The sequence below is a fragment of the Galeopterus variegatus genome, unplaced genomic scaffold (assembly GCF_000696425.1).
Source record: "Galeopterus variegatus unplaced genomic scaffold, G_variegatus-3.0.2 Scaffold714, whole genome shotgun sequence".
NCBI classification, from domain to species: domain Eukaryota; kingdom Metazoa; phylum Chordata; class Mammalia; order Dermoptera; family Cynocephalidae; genus Galeopterus; species Galeopterus variegatus.
The window spans coordinates 506872-523059 of record NW_007726825.1 but is presented as its reverse complement, the minus strand read 5'-3'; the positions used below and the strand labels follow the sequence as shown (position 1 = coordinate 523059).

General features: G+C 59.3%; 1 protein-coding gene across 1 annotated transcript in view; it reads right to left on the bottom strand.

The window, feature by feature from the left end:
• Positions 1-4098: 4098 nt before the first annotated feature.
• The window catches only part of CYHR1 (cysteine/histidine-rich 1), a 15206-nt gene continuing 3116 nt past the window's right edge, over positions 4099-16188 (bottom strand). Inside the window, exons 3-5 of the mRNA XM_008571738.1 lie at positions 7358-7596; positions 6511-6722; positions 4099-4939 (exon numbers count right to left, since the gene is read on the bottom strand). Coding sequence (XP_008569960.1) covers positions 4548-4939; positions 6511-6722; positions 7358-7596 — 843 coding nt within the window. The 3' untranslated portion in view covers positions 4099-4547. The remainder of the gene's footprint in view (positions 4940-6510; positions 6723-7357; positions 7597-16188) is intronic.

The window sequence follows — 16188 nt, the reverse complement described above, 5'->3', positions numbered from 1 at the left end:
CCCCGCCGCGCCGGCCCCGCCCGTCCCCGCGCATGCCCAGTCCCGCCCCCGGAGGCGCGGCGGCTGCAGAGCCTTCTGGGAAGTGTGGTCCCCCTCTCCGAGGCATCCTGGGAGTTGTGGTCGGGCCGGCGCAGGGGCGGCGCAGCGGTGGGCGCCTGCGGGGGTCGGGGTCCGCCCGTCAGCCTCTCCGCCCGTCAGTCCTGGCCAAGGGGCGCCTGGCGGGGACCCCGTTCCTCCTAGCAGGCGACGGGGACGCGGGTGGGCTTGGGGTGGGGTCTGCTGGGCTCCATCCCCCGTGCTGCCAGCGTCCACCTGCCCCCTTCATACAGATGTCCTGTAACGCTGTCTCCTAATTCCCGTTGAAATTAAAGCACAGACACACACAAAATCTACTGCACGTGCAGTTTTCGAAAAGGACACAACACCTTCACACAGGAGGAAACCGAAGTGATTTGTAATAAAATACACCTGAGCATTTAGGTACGCGGGCATAAGGCGTCAGACGCTTTCCTCTTCTACAGACCCACACAGCCACGTCACATCTAGAGACTCAAACCCCCGGGGCTGTTGCGCAGGAGGGGAAATGTGTTTTCCAAAAAGAACAAAGTAGTTTCCTCAATGTATACGCCAGTTGTCGTCCTGGAAAATTCAGTAAACGTTCGTTCACTAAAACTGTAAAATTTTGTGTCGAGAGGTGAAAGGGAGTTAGGATCTTAGGCACACTTCTCATCTGCATGAGTGTCGGACATATGTCTGGAACCCTGTGACCTGGGGCACCCAGGTCACAGCTGGGTGCAGAGTCCAACTGAGGAGGCCCAAGAGGAGTGCAAGATGGACAGGTTAATTTTCTGTTGTAATCGAAACAGACCCAATGGGGTAAAACTCTCAGCCACTGCATGGACAGCAAGGCCTGTTGGGGAGTGAGTGGTGTGGAGGGCAGACGGGTCCCTGTGTCTGGGAAGGGTTGTACAGGACCATGCCCAGGCTGATGGCAACAGCACAGGCCTCGGTGTGGCATAGCCAGGTCCCCAGCCGAGCCTGGGGATGTAGGGGACAGGACTTGGAGGCCTGTGCCCACCCAAAGTATGGCTCTGAAACCAAACAGCCACATGGAGGGCAGGCTGGTGAGGTGTGTGCAGGGCAGTGAGGGGAGAGGGATGGGTGGGGAGCAAGGTGCCAAAGCAGAGACTGGCTCAGATGAAAAGGTTGAAGACAGGGTGGCTCAGAAGACAGAGGGTCCAGAGCCACCGGAAGACCACGAAGTGCCTTCCCTCCAGCCTCAGGGTTCACGGGACAGCTCAGCTCCTGGAGGCCCAGTTCCCCTTCAGAGAGACAACGCCTCTGTGCCTGTTTCTCCACTGACCAGACAGTGGTGCTATGCAGGGCTGGAAACCTAGGGCAGAATGGCCACAGGCTGAAGGTGGCAGGGGAGTTGGCAGAGCCCAGGAGGCCCACCCAAAAGGCTGTTTTCTGGTAAGGAAACACAGGCAAAACATGGTTTGGAATTTTTTTTTTTTTTTTTTTTAAAAAAGATGACCGGTAAGGGGATCTTAACCCTTGACTTGGTGTTGTCAGCACCACGCTCACCCAGTGAGCAAACCGGCCATCCCTATATGGGATCCGAACCCGTGGCCTTGGTGTTGTCAGCACCGCACTCTCCCGAGTGAGCCACGGGGCCGGCCCAGGTTTGGAATTTTTTGAAAACTACAGTCACATACAGAAAATATCCAAAGAGAACGTGGGCCATAAAGTGACTTGTAAGTCATTTCTTTTTTTTTAAAAAAGATCACCGGTAAAGGGATCTCAACCCTTGGCTTGGTGTTGTCAGCACCACACTCAGCCAGTGAGCAAACCGGCCATCCCTATATAGGATCCGAACCCGGGGCCTTGGTGTTACCAGCACCGCACTCTACCGAGTGAGCCACGGGCCGGCCCGACTTGTAAGTCATTTCTGATGGTGTTAAAAATGCTTCTTGCTCCACTCTTTAGAAAATTATTTTTATTATTTTTGTAAATGTCTCACTTTGGGCAAACTGAGGGATACGGTGCTCACAGGGGATGGGGGTGAGATGGGGAGAGAAGTGTGGGACCTATGCCCCACGCCTCCCCTCCGTCTGCTGAGGCTGGACCCCCACCTTCTGGACCATCCTCAGAGATGACAAATAAAGGACCAGGTTGAGATACTGAGATGACAAGGGATCCTGGGGACAAACCATTGAGTGTGGTGCCCCCAGTAATAAGCGGCCCACAGTGGCTCAGCTGCGAGGGGCATTTGGCACCAATCCCAGCTTATTCTTGCCATGTGGTTCCCCCAGACTGTAAGGCTCAGCTGCTGCGTGTGAGGGCCACGGGGCAGGGCCATGCTGGGATGCATTAGCAGTCCTCCCGGCACCCCCAGACGCACACCACACCTCTACAGAGGTCTTTGCCCCCATGCTCCTATCTTCCACTCCACACCCACGGCTGCCTGCCCAGAACTGAGGCCAGGCCTCAAGTTCAGCCAGCTCAGGTCTCCTTCCTCCTTGGGGCCCCCCCAGCCCACCGCCCTCTGGCAGCCACAGTGTACATCACCTCCATCTCCCGGACCCAAAAAGCACAGCTCCCCCAGGCTGTCATCCCAGCCTCTCATTCTGCTCCACCCAGGAGAACTGATGGGGCCTGTCCCTCTGCTCAATCACCCAAAGACAGGTGGACGGGGCCTGCTCTTGTCTCTCACAATGCCACCTTCAAATCCAGAAACACTTCCCAAGAGGGTGCTGTCCTCCAGAGATGCAGGGTCGCAGGGATGTGGTACCACAGCTCCTCCCCACGCACACACAAGATCCCATGGCTGTCCTCTGGCCTGCCCAGCTGGGTGTGGGGGGAGTGGCCCTGAGGGCTGTGGGATTCACCCTGGTTGTACCTGAGTCAGAAGCCACTGCTCCCAAGGATATACTGGGAGCTGGGGTGGGGTGTTTCTTTGTAGCAAGCAGAACCCCAAACCCGGAGTCTTTTGTCCCCTTAGACACCAAGCCATGTCTGCTTAGAAGGAAAGGAGGCTCCTCCCACAAGGCAGTCCCCCAAAGCTCCACATCCTTGGCTGGAAGAAAGAATCTGAACAGGATTCTCAGAAAGAGCTCTGAGAAACGTTTAGCCTGTGAGGGGGCAGAAAGGCTACCCTGGAGGGGAGAACTGACCCCGAGGTCCACTCTTAGGAATGCAGAAGGGGCTGGGCAGAGCCCCAGAGGTCAGCAGCAGGGCACAGGGCAATGGGGAGCCAGGCCCAGGCAGCCTGCAGGGGGCGGGTGGGGCTGCTCTGAGGCATGTGGTGGTCCTCGCTGGGGCAGAGGAAACCAGTTCTTTGGTACTGAAGCAACGAAGCTATCGCAGGATAGCCACATCTCCTAAGCAAAAGTAGGGGGGTGTGGGGAAAAGCTCTACCCTTGCTAGTAGTGCTGAGGGTCCCAGGAGAAGGACCAGGGCCCAGGCACTCCAGACAGGGCTCCTTCTCACCCTGTGAGGTCCAAACACTGTCCCTGCTCAGACACTACCCACAGCACAAGAGGGCAGCCACACGAAGGCGGGGAAGGGCACGCCTCCTTCAGGCCCTAGACGCAGGAGCAGCAGCTGGTCCCTGACAGCAGCGTGGGACGGTTGCCCACTCGACCCTCACCCAGTCAGGCTCTCACAGCCAGTGGCCCCCAGAGCTTTCTGCAGACTGGGGACGCTGAGCACGTGAGGCTGAATAGACAGATTCTCTCTTGCTAAAATCACATAGCTTATAGAAGAGCCTGTAAAGAGTTTAATTTTTTTTCTGGGAAGAGACAGAATTTCACCCTGCATTCCGAAAACATCTGCTGAGCCCCGGTGGCCGAGTCCTGTCTCCCCGGGAGTCACCAGGCAGCTAGGAGAGCCCCAACTCTGCCTGGCTCTCCCTGCCTAGGCCTCAGTCTCGAGACCCCTGGGACAGTGTGTGGGGGAACGTGGTGTCTCTGAGTCTCTCCTGGGGGAGATGAGCAGGTGCAGTGACAGGGACAGGGCAGGCTGACCCCCGAGCCAAACCACAGCTCCCATGCTGTCCACTCACAGCCGTACCTTCCCCTCGAACAAAACAGAAAGTAGGAAACAAGGCTGCCTTTTTAATTGCAATCAAATATGACGTCTGGAGTCGGCAAGGCCCTGAGCCCGGCCCAGGAGCCGTGCATGGAACCAGGGCAGGCAGCGCCGCCTTGCTGTGCGACGGGCCAGCCAGGGGCCACTGTGCTTCCAGCCTCCGTATTACTGCCATCCCTGAGCCTGCGGGGTGCCCAGCGCAGTTTCCTCGGCGGGTCAGCCCAGCCTCCAGCTGCCCCTGGGAGGAGGGTAGGCAGGGGTGGAGGAGGTGTGCGGAGGAGGGGACCCTGTCGCACACGCATGCAGACTTTCCCAGTGTTTGGTTTTGTTTCTTCTCCTTTCCTAAGATGGTTGCATGGTCGTGTGAAGCCACTACCGCACCAAGGTGGACGTGGCAGACAGGGCGGTGGCCAGGCTGCTGCCCATCTGCTCCGCAGGCGTCCCAGGGCCCCATCCTACTTCTGTATCTGGAACAGGAAGAGCCGCAGGTTGATGTTCTTGGCAGCCAGCAGCTTGTTGCACTCCACGGAGTCGATGATGGGCAGCGGCACATAGTCCGTCTCATTGCTCTCATTGGTGAAGACAAAGTGGTAGATGACAGGACTGATCCGCACGTCATCATAGGGGCCCTTGAGCAGCAGGAAGGAGCACTCCAGGGGTGCCGTGACCTTGCTCTTGAGGAGGAGCTGGAAGGAGAGCGTGCGCTTGCACGACAGGTTGGGGTTGCGCTCCGAGTCATTCACACGAGCCTTCAGGACCCACGTCTGGTTGAGCACCGTGAACCTCGGTGTCTCATAGTACAGGCGTGTGATGAAGTCATCTGTGCGGTATGGCCGGAACTGAACCTCTGCAGAGACAGACAGGGCCGGGAGGAGCCAGCTGTTAGCGTGGGCAGGGCCGGGCAGAGGCCTTCCCCGACCAGGCCGAGGACAGCTCGGCCAGGGAGGAAGGCAACTTACCAGGCGTAGCGCACTCTGCTTGTCACAAGGCAATCAAGCCACTTATGGCAAATGGAGGGCACACACGCTTTGGGGGACAACTACAAACAGAATTAACACGAATTAGCTGGACAGAGTCCGAGGCTGCGGGCCACATCCTGGGCATGCCCAACCCACACTGGCCTCCCACCTCGCCATCAGCCCAGGGTCCCACAGGGGCGGGGTAAGCAGACACACAGACAGGATGCAGTTCTGAGAACAAGTGCACTTTATTGTTTCTGATACAGAGCTGCCAAAAAAGCCGGTGGGCGGCTGTGGCACCAGCCCTGCCCAAGGGGAGCACAGGGTCCGTGGGCGTCGGGCTGCGTGGTGGGCCCTGCCTGGCCGTCCACAGGCCGTCATCAGCAGGCAGACCTGCCTTTGCGCAGTCCTCTTGTGCAGCCCATAGCCTGTGGCTGGCAAGTCCCTCCGTGGAGGCGTGGGCTCCCAGGAAGCCAGTCCTTGCTGCATGGATGGGGCTTCCCACCCGGCCACTGCTGCAGTCACTATGTCCCATCCTGCCCAGACCCCACGAGGCCCGGCCTGGACCATTCATGCCACAGTGCTTGCCGGGACAGCTGAAGCTGCTACTAACCAGGGGCTGCGGCCTTCTGCTGCTGAGGACCTCTGGACCCTTGGCATCTTGGGCCTGTTTAGGCTCACACCTAGCCAGGCCCAGTTCAGTCAGTGTGGCGTGACTGGCTGCCCATGATTGCCCCAGGCTATAAGCTGTGTGCCAGCATGGACTGAGCAGGAGAGGGATGCAGCTCCTGAGAGGCCCCGGTGCCAGCAAGCGCTTCTCACTGTTCTCTGGACCAGGCTCTGGCTGGCTCCTGTACCCAGCATGTTCAAAGGCGGTGGCAATGGGCCAGAGAGCCACGAGATCCAGTGGGTCTGGGCCCAGTCCAGCCTGCCCATATAGGTGTCCACTCCCAGTTCTAGTTTTAGCTGAGTGCCCTTGGCTCGTTCTGGAGCCCTGTCCCTGAACAGTTTTGATCCAGCCTCAGGAGGCTCCGTGGCCACTGCAGTGCTGCCTGCAGGCAGGACGTGACTTGCCAGAGTGCTCTTCTTGCCCCAGGCTCCACGGGGCAGGCCCCCAGCTCCCAGACCTCCCTGAGACACGTCCCACTTTCTGGTTAGACCCCGACTATTCCAGAGCTGTGGAGCCCCACACAGTGAGGACGCCACCTTGCTGGGGTGGCAGGGCCAGGGTGGGGAGGACTGGTGGGAGGGGCTTCCAGGAGAGCCCTGCAGGTGCACCTCAGGGGTCCTGCCCGGCCCCTCCCCCTGCTCAGTCCCAGGCCTGTCTTCTTCTGTGAGATGCCCTCCTGTCCACCGGCTGCTTGTCCAGAGCCTGGCCATCCGGCGCAGCCCACTGCCCAGAGCCTGCTGCCCCCAGCCCACACCTGAGCGGCATGCGACGGGCAGCGGGGCGCCTCACCTGTGTAGCCGATCTTCTCGAAGCTAAGCAAGCTGAAGATGCTGTTGTAGAGCTGCATCTCCTTGCGGTGGCTCTGGTCCATCTCATCCAGGATCTCCATCAGCTCGTTGCCTGTCTTGGTTGGGTGGGCACAGGCAGCCTCGTGCACCGTCAGCTCGTGGAAGGGGCCGTGCCACGGGCAGCCGATGCGCTTGTACTTGCACTGAGTCACCCTGGGAGGATGGGAGGGCACTGGTCACGACCTGCGCCTGCGGCAGGGGCCATGCCTAGCTGTCCTCCCAAAGTGGCTTCCGCCAGCCCACTCAGCCACGAACTGTGGGCCCAGCCCCCAGGACAGGTCATAACATGCACGTGTGTGAGACAGAGGGAGGGGGGAGGCCCATGGAGCCGTGGACCAGCTTGCCTCCTGGACCCCTGCTGTGGGTCTCTCCTGTGCCTCACAATAGGTGGCCACTGACCGTGGTCCTGGACCCTGCACCGCCTCACTCCAGAAGGTTCAGTGGCCTAGCCCCACTGGCCGAGTGGCTGTCTCCATTGGCCTCACACCAAGTTCCCAGAGCTCCTGAACTGGCCATGCTGTCCTGACCCCTCCAAGAGACTACTACACAGCCAGAGAAAACCCTGGAGAACCAGAGTTGTGTCCAAATAGCAACTGGGTGCAGACCCCGCCCTCTGTCCTGTGGAGCCCCATGCGCCCTGGGGGCCATCTGCGACATACCTAGGCTGCATGTGCGGTACCTAAAGCCCAAGCAATGAGGACCAGCCAGATCATCCTGCACCAGGCTGGGCTTCCCAGCCCTGTCCTGGGCCCCGCGCAGGCGACCAAGCCCCCAGCCCCAGCAGTTACCTGTCCTGGCATTCCTCCTTCTGGTGCCTCTCAAGGAGGGAGCGGGGAAACTGGCGCAGGCAGAAGCCACACTCTGAGGGTAGCTCGCTCACGGCTTTCTCCACGGCCAGGTTCCGGCAGCAGAGGCTCTTACTGATCTCACAACGACAGTTGGGGCATGTGGCCTGCTCCTCCTTCAGCCGGGCATCTGCTAGTAGGTGGATAAAACAGCCAGCGCACATCAAGTGACCGTTAGTACACTGCGAAGAAGGAAAGGGAGATGAAGCTCACAGACCTGTGGGACTCGCACACGCACACGTGCCCGTGCCCGCCAGCTCCAGCCGGGGCCAGGTTGGCCGTCCCAAGGGGCTCCAACTGGTGAGAAGACAAGCACGTCTGTATCTGAGTCGTGCTGGTATCCAGCAAACACTGAGACATGCAAAGACACAGCCAGCCTGGGCTCTTACAGAGAGCTGGTGTCTCGTGAGAGGACCACCTCAGCTCACAGAGGCCACGGTGCTTCCCTGAGGCAGGCCCAGCTGATGCTGACTGGTTCCAACACGTGGGGCTTGAAGCCTGGTTTTTTTCCCATCTGGGTGCCAGGGACTGTCCTGAACCCCCTATAGGCCCAGATTTTGGGACCCCTATAGGAATGCCTGGCTCTCAGCCTGGTACAGCAGGGGCTCTCAGCCAATAGCTGTCCAGTGGGGAGCGGACGCTGCTTCCCCACGCTGAGGCAAGAACACTCTCCTTGGCTGTCAGAAAGGCCATTTGTGCTGGGGGCTGGGGTCGCAGCTCAGACTGACCCCCAGCCTATCCTTCCACTCTGGCCCTCCCTGGTGAGTGCAGGTGAGAGGAGGCAGCTGCCACCCACCCAGGGAGGTTGGCTTCCTGCAGGGGCTGTCCAGAGAGCTGGTGGTACAGAGCTGTGGCACACAGGAGGCCGAGATGACCCAGGACAAGGGCAGGTGGGCACGCAGAGTGTGATGGGAGAGGTGGGAATGGGGGCTGCGGGTGGGACATGGTGCTGAACTGGGCTGGCATAAGTCGGGTCAGCAGGAGCAAGGCCCCCTCCCCTTGGGCATCCTCAGTCATGTGGACAGTGGGCCGCCTGCAAGCCCAGCATCACTCTGGCCTTCGGTCTCTCACTCATTCGACATACACCTCCTGAGCACCCACATGGTGCCTTTGAGACACACACGGTGGGCTGTGGGCCTGGCCCTCGAGTGGCTCAGTGTGGGAGGACAGGAGGCCCAGACCGAAACGAAGGGTACAAGAGCAATGACTTGAAAATGAGCAGAAACAGCTCCCCTGAGCCCTGGCCCATGAGCCTGGTAACATGGATGGGACGTGAGGGCTGGGGGCACACCAAGGGACAGCCAGAAGTGAGAGGGACACGCTCTCCATGTGGAGAGGCTCTCCACAGCTGGCTGAGGGTGAATGGGTGGGCAACAGTCAGTTGAATGGCCCCTGCCATGACTCTGCCCTTTCACAGGACTCTCTGGTGGCCGGTCTGGGTTTACCAGCCATGGCAAGTCTCCAGAAAGCCACTGGGTCACGGGCTTCCTTTGGGGTCCAGGATCCTTCTGAGAATGGGTTGCAGTGCAGTAGGGAGGCCTGCCCGAGACCAGAGCCCAGGCCCCCCTTTGCCATGGCCTCTCTGCACGGTTCACAGCAGGGAGAGGACGATTCACAGGCCTGCCTGGCTGTGCAGGGGGCCACACACACACACATGGGAAGTCCTTGCTGAACCCCCACTCTGAGATGCTGCAGGAAGCTAAGTGAGCACTCTTAGCACCTGTGGGCCAGGCCTGAGCTCTAGTGAGTGACAGGGTCTCCATGCTGAGGACCCACAGTGAGGACAAAGGCTCATTCACAGAATCCACGTTCATACGAACACCACAGATCACCTGCATTCAAATCTCAAGTTCTAACTTAGGTTAGAAATTAGAACGTGCACAATGAGGAAGGGGGAACAGTGGCTGGGCTCGGCCTGGGGTAACAGGCCCGGCAGGGGCCGGCCAGCTCCAGACATGCCAGCTGGTGGTGGGAGTGAGGCTGGGACAAGCTGATGCCTGTCCACAGCAGGAGCGGGTGGCAAAATCGGTCTGCCCTGCCCATCCCCCAGGGGTGAACAGTGAGTGGAACGGGGGTGGGGGGTGCAGACCAAGGCCCAGCTCACATGGTCTCTCACAACCACCCCCCTGCCCCTACCCTGGGCTGCCCAGGCCCACTGAGGACCGGCTTGGCCACACCAGTCTGTTGCTGCTTCTGGAAGGCAGGGAGCACAGGACCTACTGCCCATTAGTTTGAGGAAGGAAACTCACCCAGAAGTGAGGCCAAGCCACACAGCACCATGTAGCATCCTCCATCGAGGAAGCCCGGTGGGACACCAGCACCGAGACCCCTCCATTCAGGGCCTGGTATCCCCACGTTGCTCCACGTAGCCGGCTCTGGGCACCTCGTGGGGAGAGGCTGCCAGGCCTTTGATGAGGCTCTGGGCCCAGCTTTGCACAGCCAGCTCGGGTCTGCCAGCCCGGACAGGAAGATAACAGTGCCCTCCTGGCTGTGACCTGGCCGCCTGAGGTCCCCAAGCAGGGCTGAGGGCACCTGGTCCCCACCCACCCAAGCCCACTCTGCTTCTCTTCCTGGCTCTGGGCAAGCCAGCCAGACTTGGGATGGAGTCATGGGCCCTCCTGAGGGGGTGCTGAGGCCACCAAGCACATCATCATTCACGTCCCAGCACCGCCTGCCACCACCCAGAAGGCTATCCAAGCTCCCGGGCTGGCCCCTGGCCCATTTCTCCAGGGCCTCCAGACCCCACCTAGGCTCAGTGGATTCCGCACCACAGGGCAGGCAGCAGCAACCCTGCCCTCTTCTGGCTATCTCTGGGTCTCCTGGGATCAAGCTCTGAGAAGTGGGGGTCACTGCCCCTTCAGCCCCAACGGCTCAGCTCTGAATCAGGACACAGTCAACCCAAGATGTTCTGGAGCACTCTAGTCCTCTAGTCCTCTGGAGCACTCTAGCCCACAGGGATGAGCCCACATCCACAGGCAAGCCCTCACCAGCTGTCAAGGGACGCGCTCCAGGAGGAGTCCAGGGAGCTGGTCCAGGCTTCACCAATACCCAGCCCAGGCAGTCTGTCCACAGTAGGCAGTCACCATGCTACAGCGTCTTCCCTACCATCCGGGGCCCCTTGGCTTCTGGCGCACACAGGCCTGGCCACAGGACAACCACATACTCAGCCTCGGCAGCTGCTGGGCCAGAATGTGGCTGCTCCCTGACTTGTGACCACTGCTCAGCCAGAAGCTGGGCCCCAGAGGACTCCACATAGTGCTGGTCACGGGCCAAGCACCTAATAGACAGCATGGACCAGTACAGGCCAAAGTGGCCCATTCAACCTGCCAGGGGCTGATCCCCAAGATCCCAGGTGCCACCAGGAGCAGCTCCTGCTGCACCAGGCCAGACTGCTTCCCACCACCAGCCTGGAAAACCCTGGTGGCAGGAACAGCGAGTCAAAGGGATCCTGCCACCCAAGACGACATCGTAGAGCCTTCTAGGCCTGCCTAGGACAGATACTGTCTTAGAGCCACAGTGCTGGGCTTAGACTTCAGCCCACAGGTCATGAGCAGCACAACCTTGGGCTTACCACCTTCCCTTTCTGGGCCTCAGTTTCCTCACATGCACCAAGTAGTGAGTACAGGACCAGCCTCGTCATATGCTGAGTTGGCTTGGCACCCAGCAGGCACAGGACAAACACCACAAACGTGGCTAGAGCTGCTGGGGGCCCCACCCCTAGGAGGAGCCGAAGCCTCAGGCCCCTCTGCAAATGCTGAGTACATGCAAGTGGCCCAGACACAGCAGTGTGCACCTGCACCCCCAGGAGAGTGCCCAGCCCCTCGGTCTGCCTCACTACAGGCAATTTACATGTACCCAGCCTATGCATGTCCAGGGTCTCTGTCTGAGGGTCTCAGCTTGGCCTTCTGGGTTAAAGGCCAGGAGAGAAGGAGCCCTGCCTCCCTGGGCCTGGGGATATAAGGTCTTAGGAAATGAATCTCCACAACTTCCAGAAGGTTGCAAGTTCCTTGTGGTCCGCTGGCCTTGTAGGACCTCTTTCAAGCTTGGACTACACAGTCCTCTCAAATCCTGGAGACCCTCTCTTTCCCACTAGAAGACAGTACACCGCCCAGGCCCGTGTGAGCAGCCCGCCCTCCCACCTGGGGATCGGGGATCCACAGACCCTTGACAGCAGCCCTCAGTGCCAAATGCAGCCAAGGGGCTGCCCTGTGGACACAATCCCCAAGCACTGCTTGGCCAGCTCAAGGTTCCCCCCTTACTGAGAGGCTTCTAGGGCTGGGAGGCCCAGTGGTGCCTCAGGGCACACTCTACACACCCAGCATGCTTGACCCGCAGCCCCCTTAATCTCCTTAATCCAAGATGGGCCTGAGAGGGACCAGTGCACTGTCCAAGGCCACACAGTTCTTAAAGGTGAAGCCAGGACTTAAACCTTCCACCCAATCTGGATTTAAAGTCTCAGGAAGGGCCGGCCCGGTGGCGCACTGCTACAGTGCGCTGCTTGGGAGTGCGGCGGCGCTCCCGGCCGAGGGTTCAGATCCCACATACAGACCGGCCGCTCACTGGCTGAGCGAGGTGCGGGCGCAACACCGAGGGTTGTGATCCCGTTGCCAGTCCCGGTCTGGTCACGAAAAAAGACAAAAAGAAAAATAAATAAATAAAGAAATAAAGGCTGAGCGAGGTGCGGGCGCAACACCGAGGGTTGTGATCCCGTTGCCAGTCCCGGTCCGGTCACGAAAAAAGACAAAAAGAAAAATAAATAAATAAATAAATAAATAAATAAATAAATTGTCCCCTAAATAAATAAATAAAGTCTCAGGAAAGCTGCCTCTCTCCTTTCAATCCTGATGTCAGGACTCAGGCGGGGCCCAGTCAATCCACCAGAGTTGGGCTCTCACTTAGAACATAAATGCTGCTTAGATCTAAAAACCGACTCAAAATGACAAACTGTCACCACAAAACACACCACTTCTCACCTAGCCAAAGATTCCAGAAAGTCCCTCCTCACCCCATCCTGTGAATTCTGGATATCTAGGCAGATGGATCATCAAAGCTCTTTCCTACTATGTTTCTTGCCTCAAAGAATGAGTTGGCTGCAGTCCTGTGCTGCCCCCAGGGAGCTGGGGAAGAGATGCCCGAGCCACGCCCCATGGCCAGGGAGACAGGTGGCTCCCAGGATGGTGTGCTCTGGGAAGGGCCTGGCCAGAGATGGTGCCATTCCTGCTTCCTGGACCTTTCACAATGAGATTGTCAGTCACGGAACCAGTCCCCGAGCAAGCCCTGGCGTGGAGATGGGAGGCAATGGGGTGGGATGGCAGCAGGACATACTAATGCCCATGGGGCCTAGTGGGAAGTGCCCTGGCCAGCTGGGGAGGGGCCCTGAGGGAGGGATGGGCACCCTTGCAGCAGGGACTGAGGAGGGCCTCAGAGTGGGGGCGTGCTGCAGTCAGGAAGAGCAGAGGTGGGCAGGGACTGGGAGAGGGCAGCTCTGGCAGAAGGGGCACAGGAGCAGCCACGGGACCATATCCTGTGACAGAGCCCCTCACTGACTCCATACTGGAGAGCTCCTTTCAGCCTCAGGAATGACCTGTGAGGGGGTGTGAACAATGAATGGCTCCTACCCCAGACACTAATGTTAAGGCTCGGGGTCCCAGCCGCCATCAGCAGGAAGGGTCAGGACTGGGTCCATCCAGTGGAGGACCACGTCGGGCCTCATGTGAAGGGTGTGCCCAGAGATCCGGGAAGGGAGGTCAGGACTCAGGCTGTATCCTCCCCAGAAAGGGTGCTCCCCTGTGCAGAGGGTCCAACAGGTTGCAGTGCCCTCAGGCCACAGGGCTGCATCCACAGCAGAGTGCTAGCATGAGCTGCTTGTCCACATGCCCGGCCTGGACTAGCCAGAAGCTCCTGTATGGGTGTCCTGCTACCCCTCCAGCCCTCCTGCCACCCACCTGGCTGCCTGCACTTGCACCTGCCAGGATTCCAGAAAGTGGCTGCACACCTTGTCAGGCCAGTCACCCAGGGTACACCTAACACCCACACGGAGATATCAAAGCCAGCCTCTACCATACCTGCTGCAGCCCTAACCTGATGTGACGAAGGCCACAGCAGCAAAAGCCACTACGTGAGGGCCTTGGTCAACACCCGAGTGAGCTTCCCAGCTTGTGGCAGGTGCATGCAGGCACAGGCCCTTGGAGAAGCTGGCTCTGCAGGCCCAAGGTCCCAGACACAGGAGTGGGTGGATGAACCCAAGTGTGCAGCCCACGTCTACTCTCGCCACCACCAATGCTTGCCTGGCAACACAGGTGGCGTCTGGTGGCCGGACAACAAGCTCTCTTGTTACCATGCACCCAACCAACTTCAGAGGCCCATGGAGTTGTCCCCTCCAGCCTCATCCCCACACGGCTCAGCAAGGCAACCCGCTCCTTCTCACCCCAGGGCCAGACACCATCTGAGCCAGCCCCCAAGACACACAGCATGACTGGCACCCACACCAAGCCACGTGTTCTGCTGGGGTCAGGGAAAATGATGCCAGCAGGAGCAGAAGGCAGAACATGCTGCATGCCTGAGACTGGCCTACCAGAGACAGCCAATAAACACAGCTCACCAAAGAAGGCTTGCAGAAGACGAAGGGGCCAAGCCCAGGCTGCAGGTGGCCAGAAGTGGGCCCCAACCAGGGATACACACAAGGCAGCGTGTGTGGGGCCCATACCATTTGTGCCCAGATCCTCCTGTGAGCAAACCAGGCAAGAGCCCAGGTCTCCAAGCCTGTCCTGATCACAGTATGTTAGTGGGGATGGTAACAGTGTCCATCCAAGGTTGCTGCACGCAGCAGGGAGCTGCATGGGAGACATCCCCAAGAGCGTTCAGAGTAACCAAAAGGCCTTCCCTCCTTCCCCTAGCCCCTTTCCCTCAGGCCATCTCCCCAAATTACACAGTAGGTCTGCGAGCAGCCAAAGTAAGTTCCAGCCCTGGTCTAAAGGCCCTCCCCAAAATCACTCACTCCAGAACTTTCTTTGCTACTGAGACTCGGGTGTTTCTTGGGAAGGATGAAGGTGGGCAGAGTTGGCAGAGCCCGAAGCTCAGTCCGTCTCCAAGGTTCTCCTTGCCCAGCTGGTTTGTTCCCAAGAAAGCAGCTAAGTAGAGCTCCCAAGCCTGGGAGGGCCACCAGTCGGGCAGCCCCAAAGCCCCAGTGCCTTCACTTTCTGTCAGCTGCTCAGCTGCCTGCTTCCAGTGTCCAGGCCAAAGCTTAGCTCCCCACACAGTGCAGGCTGGTTTGAACCAGCCAGGCTCAGAGGCCTGGTCACCAGCAGCTCTGGCCAGGAGCAGAGCTGTAGCTCTCTGTGCTGGGCCAGCTCAGCCAGGGAATGGCGTGGATTGGGAGCCATTACCTTTTGGCCCATCATCATGTCAGGTCCAGCTCCAGCCCATCCACAGGAGAAGAAAGGCAAAGACAAGGAAACCCCTGAATTCCCCTGAGACACCTCCTTCACCCCCCTCCACCACCATTGGCTTGGCTCACTGGGCTCTTACTCAAGGCCCAGGAAGGGAAGAGTTCTTCCACCTGGGAGGATCAAAAGGTTGTGGGCAAATCCTGAATGCCCAGGTACTCTCAAAGCCAAAGCCCAGGGGTAGCTGTTGGCTCTGGGGGCCAGTAGCTGTGAGAAGCGCTCCCCCAGCTGGCCCCAGGCTGACACCCAGGAGGGTGGGTGAGAGCCAGAGCCCTCTCCCCATCCTGGCCTACTGGGGTCCTCCAAGCAACCTCATGCCAGCGCAGGAAAGACTTGGAGGTCCGGACAGTGGGGAAATGGCAACCCAGACCGGGCCTACACTGTTTACTACAAAAGCAGCCCCCTCTGCCAGGCCCCTAGTATAAATAGAAGCAGAAGAAGGCCCCATCGGCCACTTCCAACTCCTGTAAGTGCAAAGAAAGCTAACAAGGAACCTGCTTCATTTCTCAAAGGAGCTGGGGACTAAGGTGGAGAAAGAAACAAAGAGGAAGGTCGGACACTGCATATTGACTCCGGGTGTCAATCAGAGGTCTGCCCCTGCTGCTACCTGGGAGGAAGAATGTTAGACCCACCTGGGTCAGGTACCCTCTCTGACAGCCCTGAGCTGGTCAGCACTCCGACTGCAGCCCCACGCTGCATCTTCAGATGGGGAAGAGGGCTGGACAGACCTCCCAGAACACTGGTAGCTGGCGTGGGTGAGGTGAGGTGGGCTGGGCTGGGGTTAGAGAAGGCACCCCGATGGCAGGGCTGGTTGCAGGTGGTCCATCCAGGCCAGGGATGAGGGGAAGGGGCGGGGAGGGGCAAAGACAAGAAGGGGATTCTTTCACCGGGGAGAGTATAGAGAAGGCACCCCGATGGCAGGGCTGGTTGCAGGTGGTCCATCCAGGCCAGGGATGAGGGAAAGGGGCGGGGAGGGGCAAAGACAAGAAGGGGATTCTTTCACCGGGGAGAGTAAAAAAGACTACACAGGAACTCAAGAGTGGAGGAATAAGTCTGGGGGTGTGGCTGCCAGAAAAACAGAAAAGGAGCGCTCGAGCTAAGAGGACTCTGAGCCCGGGAAGCTAGGAGTCGGGGAGCATGCGCTGGGGTGGAGGGAGAGGAGCTTGTGCCACTGTCACCAGCCCCCAGCTGGGGTCAGCTCCAGGTGGTGGTTGGGGAGCGCGGGGGACGGACCGTGAAAACAGCCGGAAAAAGCAAGGGGGGCTCACGAGGAGGGAGGCTGAGGTCGGGTGGTACGGGGGACCAGGACACGGAGGAGAGGTGCTCGGA